We start from the raw sequence: 15,456 nt of genomic DNA on the forward strand, positions 1-15,456 counted from the left end.
TTATTGATATGTGAGGAATTACTACGGCCATTTTATCTTTTGCCTTCTCGTTTATCTCTCCGTTGTTTCTTTTTCCTTCTGTTTCTGTCTACCTTTGTAAGCTGGTGTTTGTCCTTGGTGATTTGCTCAGTCTCCTTTTTTTGTTTTGGGTCTTTGCTCTAAATTTTTGCTTTATGGTTACCAGAAGTTTTACTAAATAAAACATCTCATTGGGGGGTGGGGGGGGGGCAGTCATTTTATGCTGATAAAAGTTTATCTTCATTTACTAATTTCATCCTTTTATACTTTATTAGATGTCACAAATGATCTCATTATGCTGTGAATTGTTACCAGATTTTAATAGCTATCATTTTTAATGCTCTTTAACCTTTATGCTGCAGTTATTTTTTATTCTAAAATAGTTTTCTGTTGATCACCTTAATAAGAAGGTTGCGTACTGAGATCTTTTCAGCTGGAAGATCTACTTCTGACGTTTCTTGTAAGGCAGTGTTAGTGGTGGTGAACTCTCACATTTTATTGGTTTGGGAAATCCTTTGTTTCTCTTTCATATCAAGGATAACTTTGCCACTTAAGAGTAGTTTTGCCTGGCAATTTTTATCTTTTCAATTGTTTGAATAGGTCATTCCATTCTCTCCTAGCCTGTAGAATTTGTGCTGAGAAATCTGATAGCCTAATGGGGGTTGGGTGGGTGGGGGCGGGGGAGGTTCCCTTGTAGGTTTTTTCCCCTGGCTTTATCATTGACTTTTGACAGTTTCATTACAATGTGTCTTGGAGAAAGTCTATTAAGCTTTGTATTCTTGTATATCCAGTTCCTTCCCCCGGTTTAGGAAGTTTTCAACCGTTATTTCTATAAACTCTCTGCCTCCTCTTCTCTTTCTGGTATAACCATTAATCTTATGTTAGCTTTTCTAATGGAGTCTGGTAATTGTTATAGGTTGTGTCCACCTTTTAAATATCTTAGTTCTCTCTCCTCTTCCTCCTGAATCATTTCTAAACCCTTATCTTCCAGCTTGCTTATTCTCTCTTCCATCTGATCTCCATTTCCAATGCTCTCTAATACATTCTTCATTTCAATGAGTTTGTCAGCTTCAGATTTTCATTTTGGTTCTTTTTTAGAATTTCAATCTCTTTGGGAAAGTACTTCTTAATGTTCATTAATTTTATTCCTAAGTTCATTGAATTGCCTTTCTGAATTTCCTTGTAGCTTGTTGAATTTTGTCCTGTTTTGAATTCTTTATCAGTTAAATTGTGGTATTCCATGTCTTTGGGTACCATTGCTGGAGAATTGTCATTGCCTTTTTGTGATCCTGTGTTACCATGATTTTTCATAGTGTTCAATGAAATGCGCCTGTGCTGCCACATTTAAAGTAGCAAACACCTTTCTTATTTACCGAAGGCTTTGATTTTAATAATTCATCAGGTTGGCAGTTAGAAGCCTTTCTTTTGTTTTCCAGAAGGTGGTGCTATAGCACTAGCTTTTGGGTTTTCTTACTGGAAGTGACTCCCTGCTAAAGTTTGACGTGTGCTTAAAGAAGATGGCGTTAAAAAAACACGCTGGGGGGCGCCTGTGTGGCTCAGTGGGTTGGGCGTCTCCTGGTCTCAGCTCAGGTGATGATCTCAGGGTCTTGAGATCCAGCCCCACCTCTGCTCCATGGGGGGCGCACAGTGCAGTCAGCCTGAGACTCCCTCTCCCTCTGCCCCTCACCCCATGCATGCACGCCCATCTCCTCTCTCAAATAAAATCTTTGGTTTGGTTTTGTTTTTTAAAGACTAGAAGCAGGGTGGGGGGAGGATGTGTGCTTAGCACTTGGGGCTTTAGGTGTGCCCAGGGTCTGGTAGGGCAGTCCTAGACTGGGGGATTCCCAAAGGCCCGTGGGTGGACCTCTTGCTGGAATCCCAGGGCATATGGCAGGAAACATGTCCCTTCAGCTCTCTTTGGCGGTTTTTTTCTTCCCCTCTACCCAGTCATGGAGGTCTCTCCTCAGAAATCTAGGTGTTCCTGAAAAGCAATAGAACCCTCCAGCTGCAGCGCACTGAGTTACCCCCTTCTCTTTCTACCACCTCCGCTAGAGAGGTCACCGCCACATGAGTCCCTTGGCTCCATAGCTTCCTTTGACGTCAAGTGCACAGATGGATGTCCCCGTGTGATGTGCACAGGCGCTTATATTCAGTTAGGGATGTCCAATGGGTTGTTAAATCGAAGGGGAGGAAAGAGGAATGTCTCACGCCGTCATGATCCTGACTTTACCACCAAGGGATTATCTTAAATGCACTCCACTTTGGAGACTCCTGTGGAAGGTGAAAAGGAAACCCGTGGAAAGTCTTAAAATGGTTAAGTGATAGATTTGCATTTAGATTGCTCTGGCCTTTGAATGGAATTTAAAGTGGATGTGAGGGTATTGAGGCTGGAAGTTTGAAATTCTTGATCTCTTCAGTTATCCATATTCTTTTATGTGATATCAGACCAAGATGATCAAGGCTTAAATTAAGGAAAATGGTAGAATGGACAGAAAAGAATGGATATGTAAAACATGTGGAATAGAAAACTTAGCTTCAGTTGATAGGCCGGCCACTTAAATACCGTCACTACTTTTCTTAAAATGAGTATCATACAAAGACCAAATCATCTTGGTACAAATTTTGCTAATACTGGAGGTACTAAGAGAAATTATAGTTCCTCACCACAAGACCCAAGAACAGGGCTGAGGTCCAGACTATGGTGAATTAACAAGTGAAAGAATACTGCATTTTTGAGTACTGTTTGATTTGGGTATTAGAAGCAAAACGGGTTGAAACTGAACATTTCAATTTGGAGCAGGTGCTAAGCCACCCCTTTCTTCAAAAACTTTCCAAATAACATTTTTGCAAAAGACATTTCAGGCAAACAACTTAGGATAAGGACAACGTTTTAAAAGTCAGTTGAAATTTCCTTTTAATTAAAGCCCCAAGGGACAAGAAGCTCCTTTGTTACAGTACATAACATATGGCTCTTAGACATCAGGGAGTCAAATGTTTATACCAGTGCTGAACTGTTACCGGCAGGTGAACACTGAAGCAGTATTTCCTTTACTGGCATTGAGACTAATACATTTGTACGTGCAGTAAGTTCTTTGGTAGACTTCATCTTTCAGTGGAATTACAGAATTTGCCAAGTAGTAAAATATTTTATGTAAAATTTGAGCATCGTATTTCTCACCCATAAGCTATTTGTACAGCCTTCAGGAAAAAAGTCAATCCTAGTGAACTTTTAAAATATTGCCTCAGAACTTAACCAGTTAACTTCTGTGTTCAGACACACACAAAAAACATTACTGCATAAATGCAATAAAGTAAGGTAATAATGAATTTGTAAAATACGTTTCATTATGTTTCTGGTAACTGGGCAAACGGAAACGAATCTGAAGGGTGTAGAATTCTTGACATCCTGGACGGCTGGCACTCCCTCCTCCTCAGTCCCGCCCCCGCCCCCAAGCCCATCCCCGAGGCGTCTGTCCGGAACAGCTAGCTACTACATCTTCAGTACATACGCCAGGCACGACAGCAGAAAGTTCCAACTACTACTACGCCATCACAGCCTCAAGACTTTGCCACATCAGATATGAAGAGAGTGGGTGCAGAGAGGTGCTCAAAGTAAATTACTGCAGAAAAGAAAAACCCACGACGGGGGAAGGGAGTGTCTACTGATCTCTGAGCTTTCGGGCCATCGAGGCTCAGTATCTGTATAATGCCACGGAACTGCCACGGAACTGCAGGGTCGGTGTGCTGAGATAAATGGGATGCTCCTTCCCTTTGTGCCACGAGTTCTCTTCCAGCAGGAGGTATGTTTCTGAAGCGGTCTGTATTTTGATTTTAAAATCAGAAACTTGTTCCCACTGTGGATCTGGTATTGAAGCGTCTTAATATTCTTTGGGTGACTTAGAAGATTAGTGGCATAATCGTGTAATTACATACAGGGTTATTTCACACACACCACCCGCACTGCCACAGTTCTAAACCCATCCTGGAGGGATTTAAAATAAATACAGCAACTGCACTTCTCCCGGGGGTGCATCCTAACTTCAGAAGACTGTATCCTCCTAGAGCTGCCACTGTAATCCGGAGTTCATGGCAATGCCGGTCCCCCTTGAACAGTCCCTTCATACAACAGTTTGGACAGGAGTGACACACTGTGCAGGAGAACTGGCTCTCTCGGAGGATGAGGTTGATCGGTTGGAAATCTCTCTCTGGAGTTCCTCTACTTTTTTCTGAAGCTCTGCTCGTTTAGCAAGAAGTTCTTTATATCTGTTGTGAATGGGCTCCTACAAGAGCAAAACACCATAATGTCATTCAACGAGGCAATCCTAAACAAACCCAAAGTCAAATCGTTCTGGTACGTGGTCCTTTCCCTAAGTGCTGCAACGTGCATTTTCTCTGCTCTGGGGACCAGGCCGACCTTTCCAGCACATCGGTGAGAATTAACTGGACTCTCTTGACAACACTGCTCTTTGAGTGGCTCTCCCAGTGCCCCCAAGTATTTTCTGCGGCTGGTACTTAAATACAACAAACAACTAAGTAACAAGACAATCTAAAAGCCAAAACTCAAAAGATTTCCTATCACTTGGTTGCAGATTTTTAGTCTTTTAAGCAGTTCTAAGTAGTATATATTCCATAACATGGTTCAAAATGGACCAGAATCTGTCAGGCTTTTAATTTTCTTTTTTTTTTTTTTTTTTTTAAAGATTTTATTTATTTATTTGACAGAGAGAGACACAGTGAGAGAGGGAACACAAGCAGAGGGAGTGGGAGAGGGAGAAGCAGGCTTCCCGCTGAGCAGGGAGCCCGATGCGGGGCTCGATCCCAGGACCCTGGGACCATGACCTGAGCCGAAGGCAGACACTTAACGACTGAGCCACCCAGGCGCCCCAGGCTTTTAATTTTCTTAAAGCTATTTCCTCAAACCTATTAAAATGACCTGCAGAAGTCATCCAATCCACCACACTCATTTTCCTGAGGAGGGACAAAAAGACAGTGATTCACCCAAGACCATACAAGCAAAAGCAGGGCAAGAATCAAGTATATTGCTGACCCCCATGCAGTGCTTTCTCTACTATACAATTATAACTATTAAGAGGAAAAAAAGAAAGTTTTAAATATATCTAATTTTTTTGTTGCTTTAAAGGTGACGGACCTAACCGATGAAAACTCCCACTGTCTACTGGAGAGCACGCATACCTGTGGTTTCATCCGGGGATTCCACCTGACGTAATAGCCCACCCAGAGCTCTAGGTGGCGCATGCTGGCTACTGGATAAAGGACGTGATTGGAGTAGCTCCCATAGAGAGGATTAGTGAAGTCTTCCAGCTGGCTATTTATGTAAGACCACAGTGACACAGTCCTTTTAGGAAGATTCTGTAAAGAAGGTAACATAGGTATTTTTGATTATTAAAATCTCTTTAGAGGGAGAGGACATGGACACTTCAGTAATAGCCCCACTTTCATCAAACCAGAGAATACTAGAAAACACTGCAGTTCATTAAAAAGTTAAACAAGCTCCCACACCAGAATTCCACTCAGGTCTATATACCAAGAGAACAGAAACACATGCACACAAAAACCTGTACACAGATGTTCAAATCAGCATCCTCATAAGAGCAAAAGGAAGAAACAACCCAGAAGTCCATCAACTGATAAAATGGATAAAATTGGTATATTTATATAATGGAACAACACTTCACCATGAAAGGGAATAAAGCACTGATGCATACTACAGATTGCACCTTGGAGACACGCTAAGTGACAGAAGCCAGACACAAAGGCCCCATCGTGAATGATTCCATTTACAGGATGTATCCAGAAGGGGCAAATCCAGAGAGTAGTGATGGCCAAGGGACCAGGAGAGGAGACTAGGGACAAACTGCACAAACAGGGACACGGTTACCTCTCAATGTTCCGAAGTTAATAGTGGCAATAGTTGTACGACTCTATATAAACTGAAAACTACCAAATAATACACTTTTAATTTTACGGACTGCAAATTACAGCTCAGCAAAAAATATTCTTTTCTTAAAATCAAGATATAGTTAAATCCTATTCAAGCCTCTCAAAAGATGAGAAAAAAGTATCTTTGGAACTTAGGTATTTTTACTTATCTAACATTCGGTAAGTTTTCTTTTTTTTTTTTTTTTAAAGATTTTATTTATTTATTTGAGAGTGAGAGCATGAGCAGGGTGAAGGGCAGAGGGAGAAGCAGGCTTCCCCCCGAGCGGGGAGCCCAATGCAGGGCTCAATCCCAGGACTCCAGGATCACGACCCGAGCCGAAGACAGACACTTTAATCAACTGAGCCACCCAGGCGCCCCAACATTCGGTAAGTTCTTAAGTGCCTCCTCTGCATGGGAATACTGACTGCAGGCTGGCCACTGAAGATACGGTGGATTCAAAATTTCCTGGGGCGCCTGGGTGGCTCAGTCGGTTAAGCGTCTGCCTTCGGCTCAGGTCATGATCTCGGGATCCTGGGATCAAGTCCCATGTGGCCGGGCTCCCTGCTCAGCGGGGAGCCTGCTTCACCCTCTTCCTCTGCTGCTCCCCACCTCTCCTGTGCTCGCTCTCTCAAATAAATAAATAAAATCTTAAAAAAAAAATTTTAATACCTGCCTTCAAGGAACTTACAGTCTGCTACATGGTAATTACTGCAGTGTTCTGTAGCTTGTTTTATTTAGCCACACAATAGTAAGCACTATTTTTCCCAATTTACCAAAGCAGAAATGAACTTGCCCAAGGTTACACCAGAAGGGACAGATCTAAGATTTCAGCCCAGGCAGCCTGGCTCCAGAGCAAGCACTCCCAGCATGAATAAAACTAGGCTGTAACCACATTTTTAGAATGAAAATTGATGCAGAGGGCGACACCAAATCAGGAGGATTTGGAATTTCATACATAGGATAGATAATGTATTTTGAGGTCAGAAGTAAAACTTGAAACGTCATCCTTACAGGGTTTCTTCTAAGTAATACCAACCACTTACCAGTGATGTCTCTGGTGAAGCAGGGAAATGGTAACTTTCTACACAGTATCTCTTCAGTGTTTGGATGTTTTACAGTATTCTTTTATAATTAAAAAAAAATTAAAATGGCTCATATGTATGCACAATGTATTTGGGGATCTCTTCATTCGTATGTATATTTTTTGCTAATTAGATTTTTCTGCACCTGCTTTGAAGGATTTCCATCCTGCAAGGACTGGAGCTCCTATGATTACACAGACTTCAGCTCTCTAGCAGACACTACTATTCACCTGTAAACGCACCTGGTACCTTCAGCCTCGCCCCAGAGGTACTTAAAAACAAATCAGGCTCAGATATATGGAGAGAAGTCATCATATTACAGTACGTGAGAATAAAACATGACCAAAGTAATCATCCAAGAGGACTATTAAGTTGAAATCTATCAGAGAATGCACCCTCCTAGGGAACATCACACATATTGGGAGTAGAGCGGGGAGGGTCAGGGCTCATATTTTACCTCTTTTCCTCTCTGATGTTCACTGTTACAGAGGAATGTTCCAAATAAACAGCTATATAGATGGTCCAAAATGGTAATGAGAAAATATTCATTGAATTCAAAAGCTGTAGGAAACTGCAAATTGAATACCACAAACATAAAATTATTAGGACATTTTTTCAAGCATATTCATCCCCATATATGGGCAGATTCTTTGTAATACTTCTTAAAATTAGGCTAAACAATATTCATAACTATGTATTTCTAAGCCATTATGGCCTTATCTGTTTCATTTTCTGTTCAAAAATCACTCTACCACTTTTCTGAGACTTCTCCCCAAGAGAAATCCTTTTCTTGTGCAGCAAGAGTTTGAATGGTGTGACCCTGGTGTGTTCCTTTATCTCCTGTATCTGTTAATCCTAAACGTGGACAGGGATGAATTTTGACTTTGGCAAATCTGGCAACCCTTAGCCTTTCTTTGCCAAAAATGACCATAAACAACGTAATAAGATTTTCTTTAAATTTTCAGCAACATAGTTTTGGTTTTAGGAATTACACAAAAAATATCACTGTCTCCAGAAAATGTCAGCAACGCACAAAAATAAAGATCCAAGGCAGATGTGCAGATCACTTAGAGGCCAGCCTAGTCAAACCTGAGTATCCTGTAATCCGGTACTGTGGCAGCCTCTTTCTAACAGAAAGAAAATGCACTTTCTCTTTAACCTAGGACAAGAGCTTGGCTAGATATCCTAATATTACATAAACAACCAACTTGGTGGGGGGGGGGGGGGGACTTATCAAGGATGGATGACAGACGCCAGGAGGGAAAGAGTTCGTATAATCCACCCTTATCCATCTAATACTTCAAAATTTTCAAGTAGTCTCCTTGAAAATTGTACCAATTCTAGGACTGTGAAAAAGAAATTCTGTGAATATTTGGACTGCAGATTTGGGGACTAAGCATTGGTTCAAGTTTTTCTTAGAATGATCCCTACCTAGTAGTGCAAGAAAACAGCCTGAAGCGCATGCACAAGGGATAGGGATGAAACCACCTTTGCCTCGACATTTCCTAAATTTAGAAGCAGGCTAATACGGCAAATTTCTCGAACAATGAAGGCTAACTAGCCTGCCTTGAATGATAATTTCTGTGGCTGCAAAGCTGAACCAGGTGACCGGAGCACATACCAACAAAAAGCCAATTACCTGTAAGAAACTTGGTCAAATCCCATTCATTCATTTACAAAATAAATCCCATCCCCTGTATTGCTAGACACCCTGAACAGCCTTATTAGCCAACTGTGAATGCGCTGACTCATTAAACAGCCATCCAAAGGAGCTAAGCCTGTCATCAGTTCCTCATCTTTTTGGACAAAGCACATGCTCAGTCATGAGAAGACGAGAGCTGCAACAGCGGCAGGTCCCCACCACATAATGGGGGTAGCAGAGCTGGAACCGCTGGGAGCACAGGAGGAATATTTCCTACTCCTAATGGGTTTACAATCTGAAGGGCCCTTCTCCAACTGCTTCCTGACCCAGGAGTGAGGGGCTGCGGCCGAGGGTGCGGGGACAGGTAGAATCTGGCTAATCACCACATAACTGGTGTCATTTTGACAAATGTGCTTACTTAAGTCTCTGCACCAAAGATCAACTATTTATAAAACTGGTGATTGCCAATAAGCATGTCTACCATGTTCTGTGTTCCAGAATATCATACAGAAAAACAGAACTAGATATCTAAAATACTCATCACTATATGATGTATTTTCAGTTCTATCAGAGAAACGTAAGAGTAAACTGATTTTCTATGCAGTAACTTAAGCTCAAAATTCGAGTGAAGCTGCTTTTAGATCTGTAGCATGCGATAAGTGAACACAATTACCGAGGAAGATACTTAGAGTGTACTCTTCTATGCAAACAATTGGCAAATGTGATTTTATTACTAACAAACCAGAACTAACATATTCACACATGTTGCCCCTTCAAGGTAATCGCCCTGGGGAAGCAGTACACTCAGCTGTCAATGGTGCCGTGGTTTCAAACAGCTTTTAGAGCCTTTTTATAGGGCATATTTACTTTTTGCCAAGAGTCAAATGTTATTTTAAAATCAAATATGGTAATGGTCAATAGTGGGCCTTCTTGTTTTTGGTCAAACACCCAAAAAAGGATTGGCAAGGATCTGTAGAGCTGCTACACTAACTCAAGAGCAATCCCAAAGGAAAAATTCAAACCTAGTCCAAGAAGTAGTAAACACCATTAACTATGCGGTTAGTATCTCCCCTCCTCCCAACACACCAAGGGCCTTTTATACAACAGAACTGGAACTGTCATACACATTTGCAGTATATACATTAAAATACCAGCCTCATCATACCATAGTCGTATCTACTACAACACTTCATTTAACCCAGCAGCTTTCAAAATAACCCACCCAAACTGATACATGCTTCCAGGGGAGATGCTTATATAATTGGTGTATTTCCCCTGAAGATCACCATTCGTTTTCTTTTAATGAAATAACAGGATTTTCTTGAAGCTAAAGTATAATCCTCAAGCAAAGCAGAGCCAGCAACCACCCTATTTTATATTCACGTGGCAGGCTCACAAGAAACAAACCAGACTCCCAGTTGTCTGGGGTCTGATAAACCCTTGGCTAAATAATTAGCTGACATAGCAGTGAGCTGTAGCCAAGGTCTGAGATGATTTCTCTTGAGTTAAATATTTTTAAGACACCAACGCTTTGCCTCACTAGCGAAGTGATCCCATAATAAACCAGGTGTTTTTCAATCTCCTCTGATATCTTTCCAAAAGACAAAATCCATTACCATTAATATTTCAAATCAGTTTGTTAGAAAGTTAATAGAAGGTCTAAAAAACAATCTCTCCATACCTAAGAACAAAAAGAACTGAATCTATTACATACCTACCTACCCATAATTCCCACGTAAACATATTTTTCCATTAAAATTACTTAAAATAGGATTTTATTTTGCTTGAGTGACCTAGCCTATTTCTTCATTTCTTTACCTCTACCTTTCTTAGCAATGTATAGATGAGCTTCCGGGTAAATATATTGCCATTATTTAACTACTTGTCCAAAACGAAGGAGGAAACCTCTTGGGTTATTATTAATGCTACTGGTTGAAATCTGAAGTGTTTAATACGATCTCCAAATAATATCCTTTAACTTAGTTCATAATGTAACAACAAGTAATAGTTCTATTACCAAGAAATCTTCCAAGAATTTCCATTTTACATGAAACGCAGGATAGATAATCACTGACCAAACCTCCCAATTCTGGATGGCTTAAAAGAAAGATGCAAGAATGACTATCCCAGAGAAGTTACCTGTCTTGTCATTTGCCAGACACAGTCAATAAACTGAAGAAAAACAGGCGATCTGTCTGCATCTGCATGGTTCTTATCTCCATGGCCAAGTCTCTGAAGCAGAAAGAGTCAAGTATGAGTTTTGTGGAATTTTTTTTTTCATGGAAATAACTTTATTTTCCAATAAAAGTAATTATCTTCTAATATTTTTTAAAGTTCAAAAGTCTTTTTAAGAGAGCACAGCAAGGGGGAGCCTGGGTGGCTCAGTCACTTAAGGGTCTGCCTTCGGCTCAGGTCATGATCCCAGGGTCCTGGAATCGAGTCCCACACTGGGCTCCCTGCTCTCTGGGGGGCCTGCTTCTCCCTCTGCCCCTCTCTCTCGCCGGCTCGTCCTCTCTCTCAAAAAGAAGTAAAATCTTAAAAAAATAAATTTAAAAAAGTAAAAGCACAGCAAGGAAAACAGAAATCACTCAGTCTTACCAAGCAAAAGTCTCTATTACCATTTTGATGTACAAACTGCCATATTTTTTTCTGACATGAGATGCTTGTAATAGGAAATCACAACTTTGTTTATTAAGTGGAACCCAGATCTTAAAAGGTTAATAATGGAAGACAGGAGCAGTCAGACCCCAGAACCCAGATATCTTTGTCCCAGAGATTTAATATTCCCTAAATATTGACAGTCTTGGGGCACCTGGGTGGCTCAGTTGACTGAGCGTCTGCCTTCAGCTCAGGTCATGATCCCGGGATCCCGGGATCGAGTCCCGCATCGGGCTCCCTGCTCGGCAGGGTGCCTGCTTCTCCCTCTGCCCCTCCCCCTGCTCATGCTCGCTCTCTCTCTCTCTCTCTCAAATAAATAAAATCTTTAAAAATAAATAAATAATTAATTAAAAATATATATATTAACAGTTACTTATCCAACAGCCTCAGGAAGCACCCGTCTCCTTTAACAACTTGGCCAGTGAGTGCAGGAGACCTGTTGTTATCTTAGCTCAGCTGTCTTTATCAAGAAGAATCACATCAGCACAAACTCTTGAAAACCTTTAAGGAATGCTTGACATCTGCCTTCCAAGCATGGACTCACCTACTTTCTCAGTTTTTTCTCTTCTAAGGACCTTTGCCCCAGATGACTGAAACAGACCCTCCACACTCCAACAAAACAGTGAGTCTAAGAGTCTGGTTCATAGATTTCCAGGGTCCGGGGGGGGGGGGGGCGGGGGGGGTCTGTGACATCAAAACCATTTTCAGAATAATACTAAGACATTATTTGCCTTTTTCAATGCACTGCCATTTACACTGATGGCGCGAAAGTGACGAAGGAGAAAACTCTGGGTTCCTTAGGAGAAACCAAGCAAGGCACTGGAATCAAGCTGGTCGAGTCGTGTCATATCCCGCCTTGCCACACACTCGCAGTTAAATGAAGGGGGCGGGGGAGCCAGTTTCTTTGATGAAGCAGTAAATATTAATCCTGTTAAATCTCTCCCCTTAAGGACAGCCTGTGTAACAAAATGGGAAATACACATAATATTCTTCTGCTGCAAACATAAGTTGATGGTACAAAACACCACCTTTTCATGGAACATCATTTTGACTTGAAAGAACAACTGACATATGAACTATGGTTATTAAGACTTGAAAGTCCTGAAGACTTTTTTTTTTTAATGTACAAAGTGAATGTGTCATCTCAAGGAAAACTATGATAAAATTCAAGCTTTGAGTGCACATTAGATCTTTGGAAAACTACCTGCCACTATAAGCTTGATAATAGACTTTTCTGATAAAATCATTGGTGATACTCGCAAATGAGATATTATGATAGTATCTAAGGAAATGCATTAACATCGGAAGAGCTGTATAAGTCAGTAAGGCAGTATTTTCCAAAATAACCAATCCCTGATGTTACAGAATCATGCATGGGTAAAAGTTCTATTCAAAGCGCAAGACAGACCAATGGAATTTAATGGAACAAACAACGAAAAACTCATTGATCTAGTTTTGGATTCCACATTACAAGTAACCTCGAAGAAATTAGCATTTGTTAAATTTTGGCACAGTATGAAGACTATCCACAATTCCCTGAAAAAGCTTTTAAGACACTCTCTGATTTTCAACCTGCGTATCTGTGTGTGGTCAGATTTTCCTCATTTACTTTAAGCAACAGCACACATTGCAATAAACTGAATGTGGAAGTAGTTGTGAAATTCGGCTGTCTTCTAATAAGCCAGACATGAAAGGAATTTGCAAAAAATGTAAAACAATGCCACTCTTCATATTAAATTTCTGTTGTTGTTTTGGAAAATACAGTTAGTTTTCTTCAAAATTTTATTTAGGTTAATATATAGTAGTACTATGTCCTGAATGTTTGTGTCCCCCGCCCCCCCCCCCAAAAAATTCATGTTGAAATCCTAATGCCAGATGTAATGGCAGGAGTCATCATCTGGGAGCTGCTAGTCATGAGGGCAGAAGCCCAATAAAGGGGTTAGTGTTCTTATCAAAAGACCCCACGGAGCTCTCTCGTTCTCGTCACCATGTGAGGACACAGAGAGGTTGACAATCTACAAACCACAATCTAGGGTCTTCCACGGAACCTGACTTATGCTGACACCGTGACCTTGGATTTCCAGCCTTCAAAACTGTGAGAAATAAATTTTTTTTAAAAGATTTTATTTATTTATTTGACAGAGAGAGACAGCGAGAGAGGGAACACAAGCGGGGGGAGTGGGAGAGGGAGAAGGAGGCTTCCCGCTGAGCAGGGAGTCCGATGCGGGGCTCGATCCCAGAACCTTGGGATCATGACCTGAGCCGAAGGCAGACACTTAACGACTGAGCCACCCAGGCGCCCCGAGAAATAAATTTCTGTTGAAATTTTACAAGCCACCCAGTGTGTGGTATTATGTTAGAGCAACCCAAACAGACTAAGACAGGTTTATTATTTAATTAATATTTAAAAATTTTTTAGAATTTAATTTCTAATATGGTAAATATTGGTAGATACAAACCATATAAACAAAGTTCTTTGGGGTCATCAAGAATTGTTAAGAATGGAAAGAGATCCTGACATCATGACTCATTACCCTATATTAACCAGGTGAATGTACCCTCTTGACCAGTTGTCCTTTAATTGTCAAATTCTGCTTTCAGATAAATGGGGGGGGGGGGATGGAGTAGGGAACCAGAGTTAGCAATCTAGGAATCCACAGCAACTTCCAACAGTCTTAAATGTTTACTATTTTGGTCACATTGATATGAACACGTGCAACTCTGGATGACTAACACTTCATTCTTTGAAGTAAGAGGGTTTTTGTAATGTTTTTTTCGTGGTTGGTTTATTTTAGAGAGAACTCAAAAATGTGAGCCATCTGAAAAGATACTCCAGATGCCCAATTTTATTTAACAGTTCAAGTTCAAAAGAGCAGACTACCTTTAAATGTCTGTTTCTTTCAAGTTAACTGTTGACTCTTGAGCAACACGGATTGTATGCGAGTTCACTTAAACGTGGATTTTTTACAGAACTGTAAATGTATTTTCTCTTATGATTTTCTTAGTAACATGTCCTTTTGTCAGCTTACTTTATTATAAGAATACAGTATATCATACATACAACATACAAAACACGTGTTAATCGACGATCTTATTGGTAAGATTTCTGTCAACCATTAAGTTCTGGGGAGGAGTCAATAGTCGTATGTGGATTTTTGACTGCACTCCTAACCCACACATTGTGCATTGTGCAAGGGTCATCTGTATTTATAAACATTGCTGGTATGCCCTGGGAACTACAGAATAGTAAAGGTTAACATTCGAGACAGCCTCTGGGTAAACATCTTTCAAAAGTCTTTCAGCTAATCTAGGAAAACACTGCCAGGAACCACGCACACTCTCAGTGGCTTCAACGCCTCTGACAATCTGACTCTCCCCCTCCATGATTCTCTAACCCCACCCTTCCCTCAACTCTACTCTTGCCAAGCTCAATCCCATCTAGACTTTTGCTCACCCTGTTCCTCCTTTTGGGGAAAATATTCCTACTCCTCACTCTAAATTCTATGATTACAACTAACAGAGATGAGCAATACATGAAAACCAAGGCCTATGTGGTTACTGTTCTCAAGTTTTCTGATTGCAAATTTAGTGTTTAGCAGAAACACAACTAAAAACCACATGAATGTTTATTTAATTAAAAGGTGCATGAATCCAAAGTATGATGTAGCAAAAAAGCAAAACTGAAAGCTTAGTATCCTTTAAAAGGGACATAATAACCCCATTCCTCTATTTTAGGAACTGTGATTAGTTTTGGGTACCACATTTGATGAAAGACATGACCTAAGTCCGGAGGACAACTGGAGTGAAGAGGGGATTGAGATGGGAAACCCTGAAGAAAATGAATGCTTAGCCAGAAGAACTAAAAGTTTATGCATGACATGGGTAGACAACTACTTCCAAATACTTGAAGGGCTATCTTATTTGGTTAAGTAGTCATATTTGTTCTTGTCTTCAAAAGGGAAATGGGAAGGAAATTTTGGTCCACTATGAGGAAGAACTTTCTAGTAGGCAGACTTTCTGAAGTGAGACTGGACAGCCTGAGGAAGAGCCTGACTGCTGCCTTCTGGAGGTGTAAATGCAGAAACTGAACAATCATTTCATGGGGACACCGCAGA

General features: G+C 40.7%; 1 protein-coding gene across 1 annotated transcript in view; it reads right to left on the bottom strand.

Moving 5' to 3' along the window:
- Positions 1–2,906: 2,906 nt before the first annotated feature.
- MTMR2 (myotubularin related protein 2) overlaps positions 2,907–15,456 on the bottom strand; it is a 108,510-nt gene continuing 95,960 nt past the window's right edge. Inside the window, exons 10-13 of the mRNA XM_078058724.1 lie at positions 10,823–10,915; positions 7,499–7,612; positions 5,212–5,388; positions 2,907–4,298 (exon numbers count right to left, since the gene is read on the bottom strand). Of these exons, the coding sequence (XP_077914850.1) occupies positions 4,137–4,298; positions 5,212–5,388; positions 7,499–7,612; positions 10,823–10,915 (546 nt within the window). The 3' untranslated portion in view covers positions 2,907–4,136. The remainder of the gene's footprint in view (positions 4,299–5,211; positions 5,389–7,498; positions 7,613–10,822; positions 10,916–15,456) is intronic.

This window comes from Halichoerus grypus, chromosome 11 (genome assembly GCF_964656455.1).
Source record: "Halichoerus grypus chromosome 11, mHalGry1.hap1.1, whole genome shotgun sequence".
NCBI lineage: Eukaryota > Metazoa > Chordata > Mammalia > Carnivora > Phocidae > Halichoerus > Halichoerus grypus.